A 17,777-nucleotide genomic window follows, 5' to 3' on the forward strand; every position below is an offset into this window, starting at 1 on the left:
CCTAAACAACTCAAAAAAAAAACCCAAAACCAAAAACAAAACAAACAAACAAAAAAAAACAACCCCACACACAAAAAAAAAACCACCAGACTTCCTGTATTAAAACAGTTAAATTTTAGATCAATATACATACCAAGGTTCTTTTCTAGCCACTGATGTCCTTCTATTAGTTGGTCAATTAAAGCAAAATAATGAGCAGAGGCTTCATCAGACATGACCCATCCACCTGTTACTATTTCAAATTGTCCATCTTTTATTAACCTGAAAAATATGTAAATTTTGTTCAGAATCTTCTATATGAAAACACCCTCTTAAAAATCAATTTCTGTATACCCAGCAGGTATTTACCAGTGAGGTGATGCCAAAATCCAAATTACTTGTGCAACTTCCATAATTGGACTACATTTCTTTAATCAAATTGGGAATAACGAATACTTGAACAGTGACATTTTAATGCCTCTGTGCAATGAAAACCAGCTCTACTGCATGTGCCATATTAGATACCTTTTTTTTAAATCAGGAAGAACACTGTTTCCTGTACAGATTACAAAAATAAAAATGTATGTGCCGCGGTACCGAAGGCCAGTTGAGCAAGATGCCCAGACATTGCACATTTCAAGCACTACTAATATCTCCCCATCTTTGATCTATCATTCATTTTAGAGTTTTAGAAAGCCGACAGATCTTAGAAGTTTATTGTCTCTATAAAGGCTTCACATCATCGCACTCATTAAAATGCCTTCTTGAAACAGATCACAGGATAATCCAGTCTCTCTATTGTCAGTGAACATAATAACCATATTTCCAACATCAGGTTGTCCTTACAGTTTCAGCATTTACATTGTACACCAGCATATAAATCTTTAATGAACTCAAGAAAGAAATACAGTGAACTTATCAAAACTTAGTCACATCATAGATAATACCCATAAGAGTAATGAAAAACATAGCAAAAAAATAATCTCCAGGGCACTTCTCTGAGTTAGAGTAGCTTAATCAACACCTGACTCCTCTGAAGAGAGGACATAGTTACCTAGTGACTATCATTTACTGTTTATTGTGTTACAAGAGACCTTTTTAATGTCGAAAAACAACAGCTGTGCTATAATACTCCTGCACTGTACATAAATTTTTAATGACTAGTTTTCTACGTAGTTCCTCAGATTTCCAGCATTACCTAACCTTTACAGTTGTGAAGATCTAACAGACTTACTATATACTGCAACACATGCATCTTGAAGCAGGGCATGAGAAGGAGGGCATCACAAAGAGGAGCCAAGAACTGTTAGTTCCTATCTTAAAGCAAAGTCAAAAAAAACCCAAACAAACAACAAACAATCACCACTTCCTGAAAACTCTAAACTAGATCCTTACTTCAAGTTTATCCAAGAAGCCTGCTTTCTTGTCTCAATATCTAGGCAAATCTTTTACTTCTACATTACCTTTTGACTTGTGATTTTAAAAATAACTAAGAAGAGTTTAGAATACATACTACTTTAACATTAAAGCAGCTGAATGTTTATAAAAAACTCCGCATACTTCAAAACAAACAAAAAACCCCTCATTTCATAATTATTAACATAATTGCTATAATTGAAGGAAAAAAATACATAAATAGCTATTTTGAAAGATTATATTTATTCCACGGCCAATACGTTAATGTGACTGCAAATAAAGTTTGTAATCACAATTTCATTACAACTTGAATGATATCTTCATGGCAGTACATGGAAACATTCAGTAAAATTTTTAAGCAACTCAGTAATTTGTCTTCAATTTTCTGAACAGATTTGTATTTTGTAATGGAAAAAAACCCAAACCAAGTCCAAAAAGTCAGAACTGAAGCAGACGACTGTTCTAGCAATTCTGCATGACAGTAAATTGAAATCTCAAGTTTACAGTGTAGTCAAAATACATAAATCTAGGAGTATGATACATGGAAGATAAGATAAGCGTTCAAACCTTTTAACAGCATCCTTTTTTTGGCTATCTATTCCGTCCCACCATTTTGAAAAGTAGGAAATCTCGGACCATATAAACTTCCTTCGATTGTCTTCTTGCAGTTTTATAACCATGTTATTTAAAATATGCTGTGTCTGATCTCTAAAGTAATCATCAAAAGTCTTCAGCCAACCTAAGAAAAAGAAAAAATGAAATTGAAGTTGCTTCCAACAGCCTTAGGGAACTGCGTTCTTTCCGCTCCTCACAAAAACTTAAGTGAAGGCTTTTCTTAGAAAACTGAACTTTATGTGCTGTGAACAGCTTTAAGAGCTAAACTTCTCAGGAGTTTGATTTTACAAAGTTTAGATGTTTTATTTCTTAAATTTATAAATGTATACTGGATTATTAGGCTTTCTACTTTGTAAAATAGAAAGTATGATCAACGGAATACATGGGCACCAGCAATCGCGAATTTTCTTTTTTTTTTTTATTTTTAATTTAAGGAAAAATTAAGTAATTGAAAAGGAAAAAGTACATATCAGCAAATTGATCTTCCTTGAGAAGTTCCATTAGGTTTCCTCATCTCTCAGATCAAGAGGACTGTAGCATCTACTGACAGATTATCTTCCCAGTCCACGCCCTATTCCCAAAACACACAGAGATACTGAGAAATAAGCCAGGAATAAAACTCTAATTTCTTTAATTCAGTATGTCAAGAAAAACTTGCGAGCTGCCCATTTCCTACATTTTGGTGGGTCAGACAACAGTCTCAACAATCTGTGTTCCAAACTTTTTAAAAAAAATAAGAAGTCATCTGAAAAGCATATCCAGATATCTGGATAGCATATCCATCCAGCATACCTGGTCAACAGAAAACAACCCTGGAACTCCACGGTGTATTAACAGCATCAAATCTTTATGCTTAATTTTTCTTTTATCTTAACACTGCAGATAACTTCATAGGGCTATACAGATTTACACCAGAGAAATGGGGACTATCTTAAATAGTAAAAAATTGTTAATGTGAGTGCTAGTAAGGCAAAGTTACTGATGTTACCAATAATTAATGAAGTGTCAAAAAGGAGTATTTAGTCCTGAGAGATGCCCATACACTTTCACATGGGTGGAGAGGCAAGAGAAAAATCTACTTTAGTCACTTTCAATAACATTTAAGTGCTGCTTTATACTAGGCCTGTAACCACCAACATTAAGCAATAAAATACTCTGATCTGGTACACATATATTACAAAGCTCACAAATCTCAATTCTTAAATTATTTAATGAGAAGTCATTACCAAAATCATCACTGCTAACAGAGCAATAGATGCTAGAGGTGTCTTTCAACCCCTTGGGTCATAGCTGAACATCATCTTTCAAATCCAGCTGTGCTGGTTGACAATTTCACTGTCCCTGAGCAGAGTTCTCCTCTCTGGATTTTAGCTGCCTAATCCACTTCAGGCAGTCACAAGAAACTGCTGTTGAACCATGTGACAGCTGACATAAGGGTTTTGCCAGTACAGCTGGTTGTATGTTCACTCCTTAATCTGCTCCAGAAAGAAATGCCACCTATTTGATGGCCCTAGTCTCATACAACAACTGGTTTGAGATTAACCTGCACTGCATGAGTCCCCCCCAGATCAGACATTCTACTGAGGTGCTCAAATCTTCCTCAACTGCCAGCAACTAAAAGACAATTATGCCACCACTGATCGAGAGTGTGAAGGGGACCCATTCTACAGAAGTCTAAAGGGAACCCATTCTCAATGCTTATTTCCCAGATATGGGTAAACACACTAGCTACTGAAGGGAGAAGCACAGACCCCAACTTTCTAGGCCATGGTTAAATTCATACGGAAGCAGTTAACCCAGATTGAGCAGAATTTAGTGTTTCAGAGTATCAGCACATTCAGTCATCCCCCCCCAAAAAAGAACATGAAACCTAGACCCACCGCCTTCCCTACGGATTCTGTTTCTTAGATTCATAGAATGGCTTGGATTGGAAAGGACCACCTAGTCCCTACCTACCCCCCTCCAATGAGCAGGGATGCCACCCACTAGATAAGATTGTTTCAAGGCAGTTTCTTTGCCTTTGAGCTGCATATTCTCACTAGCGTAATTGGTTACATGAGAAGTTAAAGTAACCTCAGATGAGAAAACATAAAATGTAATGAGAATGTAAAGCCTCTGCAGCTAATATCTTTACTGATCCCATTTCTTGGTAAATATCTTGTACATACATTGTTACACTATAGGTTCATGATGCCTTAAGCTTTTTTTCCCAGAATGCATTTCCTTTGCACAATGCTTTTTTAATTCTCTGGGAAAGGAATAACGTAACCGTTAGCTACACAAGAGATTTCAGACGTTTGTTACAGATAATTTTTCCCTCTTTCAAGTGTAGTTTCATACTCTAGGCAATTGCACAGAAATGTCCTTACCAAAAGTAGTATCATATTAGGAGATTTCTATAACATTCTTTGCAAAAACAAACAATAACCAGTCTCACACGATCACCTTTGGTGAAGCAACATTTACATTTACCAGGATTATCTCTCAGTTTAAGTCTATTAGGTATCAACTGAGAAGCCTAAACAGATATTTAGATTGTATTTACGAGGAGATGCAGACTTCTTGCTTTTAGTTGCTGCTAGTGAAAGGGTAGACAGAATTTTATACTAAAGGCATGAAGAATTTACATATTAAGAAGGAAGACTTAGGAACAAAAACCAGACAACAGTAAGGAAGTCAGCTCTTAAAGGTGACTGACAACAGCATTAAGACTTCAGGCAAGCCCTTGTGAACAACATACACCAGAAAAAAGCTGCAACAGAAAGATGGGAGACAGCACTTGTAACTTCAAAGAATTCTTCAAACACTATTATTGAAGGGACAGTCATGAGGAGGACTTCTCTCAGATGAAAGAATAAGTATCTTACTATAGATTTAACTCATTAGTCCCTCCAAGACAGATGTATGAATGCTTGTAAAAATACAATTCTTAAGCTATGTTCACTATGGCCTGTGTTTGGAAGAGGGTCAGAGTAATGCTGGAAAGGGAAACACAGATTAAGCTTCCTTACATGGAGCTCTCAGGTGCACCAAGAGGCATCACTCATATGTAAAAAATTAAGAAATAGACGGACAAATTACTTACCTACTTCCTAGGTAAAGAGGAAATTCCTACTGGGAAAGTACAGAAAATTCCATGACTGATAACACAAAAAGTTGAAGGTGTTGGTGAGGCTACCTCTGGTTATGAAGGAGTATTTACGCTTTATCTGTCTCAGAAATTTAATAATCTTGGTGACCCACAAACTTTTATAAAGCGGGTGGGAGGGTGAGTGGTTTTGGTTGACTTTTTTTTCAGTGGGATTTTTTGGTTGGTATTTTTGGTGCTGTGACTGTTGTTTACTTGGGATTTCTTATTTTTTGGTTGGTTTGTTCTGTGAGGGTGTTTGTTTGGGGGTTTTTACTGGTTTGCTTGGGGACTTTGAGGTGGGGGGTTTTTGTTGGGGTTTTTTTTTTTGTTTGGTTAGGCTTTTTACACAAGACAACCCAAACCTGATAGACAGGAATGGCGTGGAGAGGGTCTCTGGACCTGAAGAAAACCCTCTGACCTTCCAAAAGATACTATAATATTTCAGGAATCATGGCAAATATATAGCGAAGCTCAAGGCATTTCTCACTGAGTGAGCTTAGTAACTTTCATCCTATTTTGGAGTCTAATAAGAGATGTGTCCATGTTCTCAGCAATTCTGCTATTTTGAGAACTGTTTTCATAGAAGCAACACAGAGCTGTTCAGTCTCCTAGTCTCAAAAGACACAAAGCTAAAAATCTGGAGACTGATGGAGTCTCCTCCAGCACAACCTGATACTAAGAGCCTTTGCTATTGGCCAGCTGAGCTAACAACAGCCTCCAGATTGTATGCCCTGCTTGGCATACGGTGAGGAGGACTGTAATTTGTAGTGACAGATGTCAGTATCTACCAAAATAATCACAGAATCATTTGGGTTGGAAAACACCTCCAAGAAAATCAAGTCCAATCATTAAACCACCACCGTGTTCACCACTAAACCATGTCCCTCAGTGACATGTCCACATGCTTTTATGAACACTTCCAGGGGTTGCAATTCCACCACTTCTCTGGGCAACCTGTTCCAATGTTCAACAACCCTTTCAGTGAAGAATTTTTTCCTACTATCTAATCTAAACCTGCCCTGGCACAACTTGAGGCCATCTACTCCTGTAAATCACTTGTTACCTGGAAGAAGAGACTGCTCCCCACCTGGCTACACTACACCGTCTTCTCAGGTAGTTGTAGTAAGTGATAGTAAGGAGTAAATAAGTTGTAGTAAGGTCCCCCTGGGCCTCCTTTTCTCCAGGCTAAACACCCTCAGCTCCCTCAGCTGCTCCTCATCAGACTTGTGCTCCAGACCCTTACTCAGCTCTGTTGCCCTTCTCTGGACTCGCTCCAGCACCTCAATGTCTTTCTTGTAGTGAGGGGCCCAAAAGTGATCACAGGATTAGAGTTGTAGACTCACCAGCACCCAGTACAGGGGGACGGTCCCTGCCCTGGTTGTGCTGGCCACACTATTACTGATCCAAGCCAGGATGCCCTTGGCCTTCTTGGTCACCTGGGCACACTCCTGGCTCGTGTTCAGCCACTGTCAAACAGCAGACCCAGGTCCTTTTCCCCAAGCAGCTTTTCAGCCACTCTTCCCTCAGCCTATATCACTGCAAGGGGTTGTCAGGACCCAACAGCAGGACCCAGAACTTCACCTTGTTGAACATCAATACAACTGGCCTTGGTCCATCAATCCAGCCTGTCCAGCAATAATCTTGATGTGAGAAGATGTTCAGTAAACTCAAATTTCTCAGATTCCTCAGAAAGGGGACCCTTGGTAGATTTTTTAGTATGTGTATCCAGACACCACACTGTTTCTTTTTTATCTGCTAAAGCACCCAATTCATCATCAGAGGGGGAGGTAGCAAGCGGGATGCCACAGCAACTGAAGTTCCCTCCTCCCCTGCATGTCCTCCTGTATCTGACAAGGGCTCTGTTTCAGGCAACTGAATACCTTCCGAAACTTGTTTTAGCAATCCTGACTTACAAGCCCAGTGCAATCCTGTTGTGTTACAACAATGTCAGCAGATGGGAATGTTAGCTCTGACTAAAACTATGGAACTTGCTTCCCCTCGTCCTAGATATACAACAATGAAATAGGGACCGAGGGAACCTTTTTTACAGTTTGTTGAACGTATTGCAGTTTCATTAGAAAAGCAGGTAGATGATGAAATTCTGCGTCAGGCACTCCTAAAGCAGTTAGTAAAAGATAATGCGAGCCAAGATTGTTAGAAAATTATAGATGCATTGCCAGGAGACCCATCTGTGGCTGATATGGTATCTGCATGTTCCAAAGTGGGTACTATAGATCACAAAATGACTGCCCTCACTGCAATACTGCGTCTTACAATTGATGTTACAATTGTGATAAAGAAGGACACCTTAAGGCTAACTGCCCTGATAAAAGCAAAGGGGAAAAGCCAAAGGTCTTACCTAATCCTCCTGGAATTCATTGTAATTGTTGTGGAAAGCCAGGGCATTTTGCTAAACAATGTCACTCTAAATATCACCCTGCTAACGGTCAGGCTCTTCAGGGAAACGGGAAAGTGAGCGTGGCTGCCAGGAGGTGCGCTCAGACACAAGTACCTTCACTGCAGCAGTACAACCCATATGCAGCCCCCCTGATTTTCCCCTCCAAATTTCAGTGCTCATTCTCTTTGAAAATGCTAGATATGTGCAGACAAAAGCCACTTACATTCAAACTACTATATCTTTACTCAGATCCACTTCAAACAACAAATTAAATTGTTAGAGAGATACACAGTAGTAAAATCTAATATCACTGAAGTTGTGGCTTTCTACAATAACAACCATCAGCTTCTCATGTTCAGTGTACATGTATCAGAACTATACTGTAGCAGTATAATTCACTGCTGTGTGGTAAATTTTACAGCAATTTCAAAATAAAGGAACATTTCTCCATTTTAATTATTACAGTTAACATCCACTTGGGCAGAAGAAGTGAAATTAGGTAGGCATACCTAGTTTTCTGTTTAAATCTAGACTTTATGTTATCCCACTGGAGGTTGGGGGTGTGCGCAAAACAGTAAAGGCAGTGTTACAGTCAAAAACTTCAGATTTACCATTGTCACATCTTCCAAAAGCATACTTCTTTAGCGCAGGCTAAGGGTTACATATCTGTGACAGTCCAAAAGTCAAAATAAGAACAGCAAATAATGCAGCAATGAATACATTGAATGGGTTACCAGAAGAATGAATACAGAAAATTCATATTACATTCCAATTTCAACATTGAAGTTCTACTCTGGTTAATAAATAAGTAGATGTACAATTTATATCATAACAGTTGTTATTTGAAGTCAATGGCACCTAAATTATACATCTGATTAAGATGTATGGGCTTAAATCTAACATATTGACTAATATACTTCATAAAACCCCAAATCTTGACAGAAATGGCAACGTATTTCCTAATTCAAAAGCTTTTAAGTAGTCAAATCAACACAATTAAAATATTACCTGGGTCGTTATGGGAGTGAGGCACAACAAAAACTTGAAGTGGTTCATTGTCCCATTCATTTTCATTGTATGTGATATCAAATCCTTGTTTCCAAACGCCACCATCTGGATTATCAAAAGGAAGAATGTCGTAGACATCCAGCATCTAAAAAAAAAAAAATCACAGCAGAAAAACATGAATTCAGAAAAACAGTTCTGCTACTAAAAACCAAAGCCATTTTCAATGAAAATGGACAAGCTTGTTCATTACAGAGGGAGAGATAACGTGCCAAATGCATAGAAAACTGACAAATGAGAGCAACTTTCAAGTCACACAAGGACACCCAAGACACAGCTGGCAGGAAGGGGAGCATTTGGCAGGCTCTATTCTGAGGAAACTGAAATTGATTAGACAAACAGTAGGATTAAGAGCCTTAAAACACAAAGATTATGGCAGCTTACAACGGTGTTGGGCAGGAAGGTATGAAGAGGACTATACAGAAAAGCACAGTACACTAAACAGGAATGCAGAAAATGAAGAAAACAAGCAATAAGCAAGCAGTTAAGAAGGAATAACAGCATAAGAGAGATCGAGGCAAAAGTCAAGCTCACAAAAGGGAACTGAAAGAAACTACCAAGAAAAAACATTCATAATGATACCCAACTGCTGTAACAAAGCTCCTTGTATGTTTACTCTTGCCCAGTACAACAATTGTACAGGAGAGGACATATTTCACTTTTCAATGCAAATGAGAATGTCACAGGTAAATAAAACAACTCTAGAATTACTTTATCAAGTTCTTATGAAATTTTGGGAACACCACACAGCTCCAAAGAGAGTCGACTAATATGAGTTTTCTGGCTGGTTTTGGTTGTTTGGTTTTTTTTATGCTCTGGTCTGCTTTTAAGAAAGAAGACAAGATATAAGCATGAACTGTCATTGGACAAGCCTTTTCCTGACATTCTAGTTTAAAAACTAAATTTTAATTAGTTCTAACTCTATGTTAGAATACAATTAGTCACCTGACAAACTTTTTGGAACAAACAATTTCTCTCCACAAAAAAAGCCTGTATGAGTCATTTACTACTTTAACATCACAAGAGTTAAAACTGTTCAGTGGCAAGCTGGTTTCTGTCCTGCTAGGAAACTTTAAAAAACTACACACATCTGAAACAAACATCTGACTAAAGAAGTTAAGGTCCTGTGATGGATTTCGGCCCCCACCCAGCTGCTCTCTCACTCTTCCTCATCAACAGAACAGGGGGAAAAATAAGATTAAAATACAATGTGTGAAGATAAAAACAGAGAGATCACTTACCAATTATCATCACAGAAAAAACAGACCTGACTTGGGGAACGGTAAATTAATTTATTGATAATTCAAATAGAATTGGATAGTGAGAGGTTAGTCCCTCCTTTTTCCTCTCCGTCATTCCTTCCTTCTCACATTTTTTGCCTGCTCCAGCATGGGGTCCCTTCCACAAGCTACAGTACTTCAGGAACTCCTCCTGTATGGGTCCTCTATGGGCTCCAGTTCTTCATGGAAATATCTATCTGCTCTGGCATGGGATCCTCCACAGATTTCAAGGAAATACTTACTCCACTGTGGTCTCCCCCACCTGGCTCCAGGGACTAGAATACCTTCTCTGCTTCCTTCATCAAAGACCTTGTTCACAGGGTTGTTTCTCTCCCTTGTTTAACCTTATGCTACACTGACACGCAACATTTTCCGCTTTCTAAAAACATGCTGTCCTAGAAGCAGCACCACCCTTTGCTGATGGAGGGTTTGGCTGTATCCAACGCTGGGTCTGTTTTGGAGCTGCCTACAACAGCTGTGCCTGGCACAGGACAGCATTGGCCTCTCCTCATACACACCACCCCTGGAGCCCCTCACTGCCAACACCTGGACATCTGCGCCCAGTACATTCCACCATCACATCCATGAAACACGTAAGTCTATAAAATATACATTCATCACATACTCTTCACAAACTCCACTCATATTTACAAAAAACATTTCTAACACTAAAATCAAAATGATATAAGAACACTGAAAAAGTGGAAATTTTTACACATACACATATACAAGATAAAACTCCACTCCTTGTTCTTTTACCTCACACCAACAACAAAAGATCTTTGGACAATATTAATTAATGGAAAAAACAAGCGCAATACTTGCATATCTGGGCATTTTGTACTGTCAGCCTGAAGGGCCCAAATAAGGGTTATGTTTAAAGTAACCCAATGGAATATTTTCTAAATGCACTATTTTAGGCTAATTTATATTTTATATAAATAATATATATCACATAATATATTATATATATAATATATATATAGTTACAAATACAATATATATAATTATATGCTATTATTATATATTTTCTCAATATGGTATTTTCTGAAATCTCAGTTTGAGGAGGAAGCATATCTTTTCTCTGCAATGCAATGTTCTTAAAAAAATGTAAGTCCATATTCTGTAAATTTGCCAGTTAACAATGAATGACGTTGTTATAGGTTATAAATTCCATAGGGGAATTTTTCTTCCCCTGCTCCACTCTTAAGAAAAATTGGAGTGAGTGTGGGGAAGGGAGTCAATTAGCTTTACAAAAGATCTGGCTGAATTCCTAGCTAATGGTCCATCAGAGAGGCTGGGGAGAGAGGAGAGAGAAGTTTTGGGAGGAGGGAGGCAGACTGGGGAGTTCGCTCTCGGGGACGGAGAGGGGGATCTGTGTGCCGGCATTTGGAGAGAAGGCCTGGAAGTTTTTTCTTTCTGGCTTTTCGTCCTGGTGAGGCCAGACCACCGGACTCGGTCGGCTCGCACACACCGTCTTCTGAGAACAACAAGAACTGCAGGCCCTACACCTCCAGCGATCTAACAGCACCCCCTGCAGGCCACGATTAGGACTGTGCTAAAGGACAGAGAAGTATTCATTCAGACCTTTTTTTTTTTTTTAGGACTACTGTCTAGTTTTTTTGTGTTCTGTTACTGTTTTTGCCAACATACATATATCTTTTAATAAAGGGTTGTTATTTCTTCTGTTTTTTTCCACACTTCCTCGATTAAAGCCCCTTAATTTTGAATTTACAATTGCTGAGAGAGAGGAGTTTGGTCTATCTCATAACTCATCCTCTTTAGCAAACATTCCAGTCTCCTCAGACTGAGACAGGCATTAAGACTGATAAACTCTTTGTACATTTCAACCATGAAAACGTATTTGTTTAAAAAGCAGTAATTGATGGAATTCCACACATTCCTATTTTTTTCTCATGGATGGAGACTGAATTTAACAAGGAACTTTCTGCAGTCTGCAAGATACCAATTTTTACAGTCTATAACATAGATTATTTTTTCTCTAAAATCTACAACCTTACAGTTATCTCAAACCATGCTTATATGACTATGAGCCCAAGAGATGGAAACTGCAATTCAGAAAATAGGTCTTGGAATCTTAATCAACAAGTTGTCTGAAATAACTGCTTCAATGACTTGACTTGAACCATCATCTAGAGGTTTTTGCTGCCTGCCAAGGGCCTGGATTCTGTATATTGTAGTGGAACTGCTAAAGCTTGTCCAACTCAGTGACTACTAGCCCTTGTTATTCTTTCATGTGGGTACCAGTGATACTGCCAGAGACAACCCAGACTGCATCAAAAGTGACTGCAGAGTTCTGTGGGTAGTAATCAAGGCCCAGGTGGTGTCCTCTGCTATCCCACCAGTGAAGGGTAGGGGTGTGAGAGGAGGATACTGATAGTATAGATCAATAATTGGCCTCAGAGCTCCTGTTTGAAACAGATTTGAGGATTCCATGACCATGGGACCCTATTTGCAGATCTGTGTCTCCTTAGGAGAGACGAGATCCAACTCACTAAGTGCACAGAGGTACCTTTGCCAGAAGGATGGTTGACCTATTAAAGACAGCTTCTGGCTAAGAAAAAAGGGGGACAGAGCAAGATACCAGCAGTCCTGCAGAGGAGCAATGCTCAGAAACAATGTGACACAAAAGGATTTAAAAAATGTATAATAATTTAAGAAATCAACAAAACAGGGCTTAAACAGCGTCATGTCTAACATTTGTAGGTGAGCAAGGAAGTGCCTACAAGGCACAATTACAGAGAAATCCCCAAAAGCCTTTCTGGGAAATAAGCATGCTGGGATGGCTCACTGAAGTACACTCAAGGGAATAAACATGATGAGTGAGAGAGAGCTGTGTGCAGCTGCAAGCCTATGATCTTATGATAATGGTGACATGGTGGAATGAGTCTAATGACTGTAAAGCTGCAATGGAGGGACACAAGATTTTGAGGAAAGATAGGCCAGAAAGACAAGGAGGGAGCACTGGCTTTTACGTGAGAGAACAGCTGGTGTGCATGGAGCTCTGCCTGTGGGTTTGAAGTTGGAAAGGGATAAAACCACGTTTGCTAGAGATAAGCCTGCACACAGCACTCCAAAGTTTGAGGGTCAGTCTGCTAGCAAGGTCCGTCAGTCTGCCATCTAACTGGAGTGGAGGATGGAGATCCATGTGACACCTATGTGTCCATCCAAAGACACAAGGGTAAAAACTACAGAAGTACCTAAGAATGGTCACATAGCAACTAGGGCTTCCCCCCCAAAAAAGCTGGAAGGAACAACAGCCCAACTGAAATGCATCTACACCAATGCATACAATATGGGAAACAAACTGGAGAAGCTGGAAGCCATTGCGCAGCAGGAAAACTATGACACAGCTGCTGTCACAGAAACATGGTGGGACGACTCACCCAATGGGAGTGTTACAACGGATGGCTATTACCTCTTAAGAAGGGATAGGCAAGGAAGGAGAGGCAGTGGGGTAGACCTGTATGTGAGTGACTGTTTTGACTGTCTAGAGCTTTATGACGATGACAACACCATTGAGTGTTTATGGGCAAGAATCAGTGGGAAGGCCAAGAAGACCTACCTATCATGGTGAGAGTCTGTTATAGACTACACAGGCAGGATGAAGAGGCAGATAAAATATTCTCCAAGTAGAAGTTTCACAACTGCTAGTCACTGTTCTCATGGGGGACTCATGGAGTTACCAGATGTGTGCTAGAAACACAACACAATGGAGACAAATCAATTTAGGAGGTTCCTGGAGCGAGTGGAAGATAACTTCCTGACACAGCTGGTGAGAGAGCCAGCTAGGGGATGGACCCACTGGACTTGCTGTTTGTGAACAGGTGTTGTGGTGGTCAGAAGCCATCTTGGCCTCAGTGATCAACCAAGGAGAGTTTTCAACTAGTGGAGAAGCAAGAAGCAGGGCCAGCAGAACTACTGCCACCATGGGTTTCTGGAGGGGCGGCTTTGACCTGTGTAGAAGCCTGGTTGACAGAATCCCTTGGGAGGCAGTCCTGAAGGGCAAAAGGGTCCAGGAAGGCTGGACATTACTCACAAAGGAAATCCTAAAGGAGCAGGAGCAGTCTGTTCACATGTGCCAGAAAACAAGCCATCACGGAGGACAAGCCTGGCTGAACAAGCTTGCTGAACTCAGGGCTGGAACACAGGAAAAAAAGAGAATTTATCAGCTTTGAAAGAAGAGGAAAGTCACTCCAGAGGACTACAAGGATGTTGTGAGGTTATGCAGAGAAGGAACAAGGCCAACTAGAAGGAACAAAGGCCAACTAGAACTTAATCTGGCTACTGCAGTGAAAGACAAAAAAATGTTTCTATAGATACATTAACAACAACAGGAGGGCTAAGGAGACTCTCTATCCTTTATTGGATGTGGTGTGAAATGTAGTGACAAAGGACGAGGAAAAGGCTAAGGTACTAAATGTTTTCTTTGCCTCAGTCTTGAACAGTAAAACCACTTGCTCTTCCGGTACTTAGTGCCCTACGCTGGAAGACAGAGATGGGGTGCAGAATCAAGGCCCCATAACCTCAGAGCAAATGGTCAGTCACCTGCTACATCACTTAGACACACAAAAGTTAGGTGGGGACTAGGAAAGCGCTACAGAGAAATTTGGACAGGCTGGATCCATGGGATTAGGTCACTTGTATGGAGTTCAACAGGGACAAGTGCCAGGTCCTGCCCTTGGATTACACCAACCCCCTGCAGTGCTACAGGCTGGGGGAAATGGGCTGGAGAACTGCCTAGAAGAAAAGGACCTGGGGATCAGCACGCAGCAGCGTGCCCGCATGGGAAGAAGGCAAGTGGCATCCTGGCCTGTATCAGAAACAGTGTGGCCAGCAAGTAAGTGATTGTCCCCTGTACTGGGTACTGATGAGGCACCTCAAATCCTGAGTCCAGTTCTGGTTCCCTCACTACAAGAAGGACATTGAGGTGTTGGGAGTGTGTTCAGAGAAGGGCAATGGACTTCAGGAGATCAGTGTCTGAACACTTTGCTTGGCAAAGTCCCACAGGATAAGGCCCTGGGAAGGAAAAGGGTCCCAAGAAAACTGGTTAATATTCAAGGATAACCAGAATGTTATCCTCAAGCAGAGACAGATGGGAACGTGGTGGATTGACCCTGGCTGGATGTCAGGTGCTTACCAAAGCCACTCTATCACTTCCCTCTGTCATTGGACATGGAAGAAAAAAATGTAACAAAAGGCATGTGAGTTAAGAGCAGGGAGAGATCACTCACTGATTACCATCACAGGCAAAGCAGACTTGACTTAGGGAAATTAGTTGAACTTATTACTAATCAAAATCAGAGTCAGATTATGAGAATTAAAACAAGTCTTAAAAACACCTTCCCTGGAGTACTGTGTCCACTTCCAAGTTTACCAGTACAAGTGACACGGACACACTGGAAAGAGACCTGCAAAGGGTTACTAAAATGATGAAGGAACTGAAGCAGCTCTCACAGGAGGAAAGACAGAGAGATGAAACAGTTTAACTTAGAGAAGGCTTGGGAGGATCTTATCAATGTGTAGCAATACCGGAAGAGACAGTGCACAGCAGGTGGAGCCAGGTTCTTTCCAGTGATGCCCAGTGACAGGACCAGAGGCAATGGGCACACACTAAAACACAGAAGGTTCCTCCTGAAAGGCTACAGGTGACCCTGCTTGAGCTGAGAGTTGGACCAGATGACCTCCAGACGTCCCTCCTAACCTCAAAAAAATCAGTCAGTTTGTGATTAGAATGTTAACCAGAAGCAGTAACAAAAAAAGCCTAGGAAAAAAAAATAAAATACTTCCACTGTAATAAACTAAAGCCAGATCAGGCAGAAATCACTACTTATGCCAAGACATCCAAAAGACAGAAGTCATTTTTGTCTTTCATACAACACCATCATCAGTAAGAATTGTGCAAAGGATAAATTGCAAACTACATCATCACTGGAACAAGTTACCTGACTGCAAGTAAAGAATAAGTTCCAAATTCCTAGTCAGTAAAAGCAAAAAAGGTTAAAGAAAGTATTTCACAGACATATTTTAGTTTCATGTCTAAGTATAAAATATTGATATAGAAAGAAAGGATTTTGTTAAAACAGTAGACAGATAGAAATTGAAAATAAATGCTGCCTGTCTTCATTATGGTTCCTTCAGAAGACAGTCATGTTGTTACAAGTTTTTCATTAAAACATCTGAAAATTTATCGGTTGTCTTTTTTTCCCCTATATGGGTTTAATCTTTTTCTATGCTGAGGGACTCAAGCTGCTGAAGTAACGCAAATCTTGTGAAAAAATCACAACATTTCCCCAGTGAATACTAAACTATTGCACAGAAGAAATAAATGCATAGTTTGTGCCTCTTCAGATTACCTTTTTAAAGAGTGACTCATGTCTCATTTTTAAAAGAAGTAACGTTGCTAAGCCCAATGTTAGATGCTTCAGAAGTTGAGAAGGACAAGGCAGGAGACACCTCACTGTATTATTTAAAAGGCCTTCCAGCTCAGCACAATGGCTGTCAAGAATTCCATCTTCTCTGAGCACAAATGCCAAATATTTCTTGAACTACTGAACTAAAAAAATCATCGGGTTGTATCCATATTTAATCAAGTGGTTTTCATTTTGTTGGTTTTATTACCTGTCTCCATTATTCATCCTTTGGAAAAAAAGTGCCCACTAACCTTGCATTTGAATTGAATTATAGCATTCTCAAGTCAGCGTTGTTTTCAGTTTCCAGCTCTATGACAATTTCCTACCTACTTACAAACATCACAAGTAGCAAGTATACAGTTTCTTGATTTATAATTCCTCCATGAAAAAGAATCTTTTGGCTGTCTCATCCAAGCATCTTTTGGTCTCATGTTTTATGAAAATACATCTCTTTGAGAAGCAAATCCCAGTAATATTTCTCACTGAAATATCAAAGTTTTTTAATCCCTATTAGAATGTCTTCTCACAATGTTTCCCCCTTGTGGGAGACTATAATGAATTTCCACAACTTATTCAGTCAAGACGCTTTTGCTTTCATTCTCTAATGTTGTTTTTTATCCAAACACTATGTCTCACCTATATTAGCACTTACTACTTTTTTGTCTCTCATACATCCTCTTAAGAGACAAACATGGGAAAAGTAATGTCCAAGTCTGTGGGTTTAAGTTAACATTTACGAATGTTAACTTAACACTTACAAGCTGTTTTAGAATTAAAAATATACTTTTTTGTTAAAATGCTCCAAATAATTATCCAAAGTGTCTCAGATAAATTAACTGAGCTTACAGAATCCATCAGGGATGGCAAAGTATTAAACAGTAAAACTGTATTCAAATACAGTAATAATACAGTAATTTAGATCAGCTTGTTAATATGGTGTAATAGGAATTCTGCTAAAGTCAAGGTCTTGGATTTCATAACTGAAATGTGGGTCACACTCACAGGATGAGAAACTGTACATAGAAGCAATATTAAAGGACTTAGTGATGACAGTGGATAACCTGCTGAGTACAAGGTACTAATGCAATGACACAAAGAACATTACAGCTCTTTTTTCCTGTGCAAGGAAGAAAGTGTGAGTATGAAAACAATATGTTTTCTTCTTGATTACATGCAAATAACCTTAAAAGCAGAGAAAATTATCCAAAAGCAGTTTAGCTACTACAGCTTCCCATTAGCTAGGTAGTAGGCATATTAGCTGATAGTAGGTGCATGTTCTGACATTCTGCAAATGTGAGGCAAAACATGAGAACAGTTTAAGAAAAGATCTTTTTGCTTTCCGTTCATAACAGGTTAACATGCCTAAGAATTTAAGACAATAGATTGTAACCTCAAAATTCATGATTCTTATTTACTAGAACCTATTTTTAATGCATATTAAAAAAGCACATCATTTAATA

General features: G+C 39.5%; 1 protein-coding gene across 1 annotated transcript in view; it reads right to left on the bottom strand.

Moving 5' to 3' along the window:
- MAN2A1 (mannosidase alpha class 2A member 1) overlaps positions 1-17,777 on the bottom strand; it is a 107,144-nt gene that overhangs the window by 75,949 nt on the left and 13,418 nt on the right. Inside the window, exons 3-5 of the mRNA XM_017812722.1 lie at positions 8,547-8,691; positions 1,963-2,134; positions 134-261 (exon numbers count right to left, since the gene is read on the bottom strand). Of these exons, the coding sequence (XP_017668211.1) occupies positions 134-261; positions 1,963-2,134; positions 8,547-8,691 (445 nt within the window). The remainder of the gene's footprint in view (positions 1-133; positions 262-1,962; positions 2,135-8,546; positions 8,692-17,777) is intronic.

This window comes from Lepidothrix coronata, unplaced genomic scaffold (assembly GCF_001604755.1).
Source record: "Lepidothrix coronata isolate B3197 unplaced genomic scaffold, Lepidothrix_coronata-1.0 Scaffold37, whole genome shotgun sequence".
In the NCBI taxonomy this organism is placed as follows: Eukaryota; Metazoa; Chordata; class Aves; order Passeriformes; family Pipridae; genus Lepidothrix; species Lepidothrix coronata.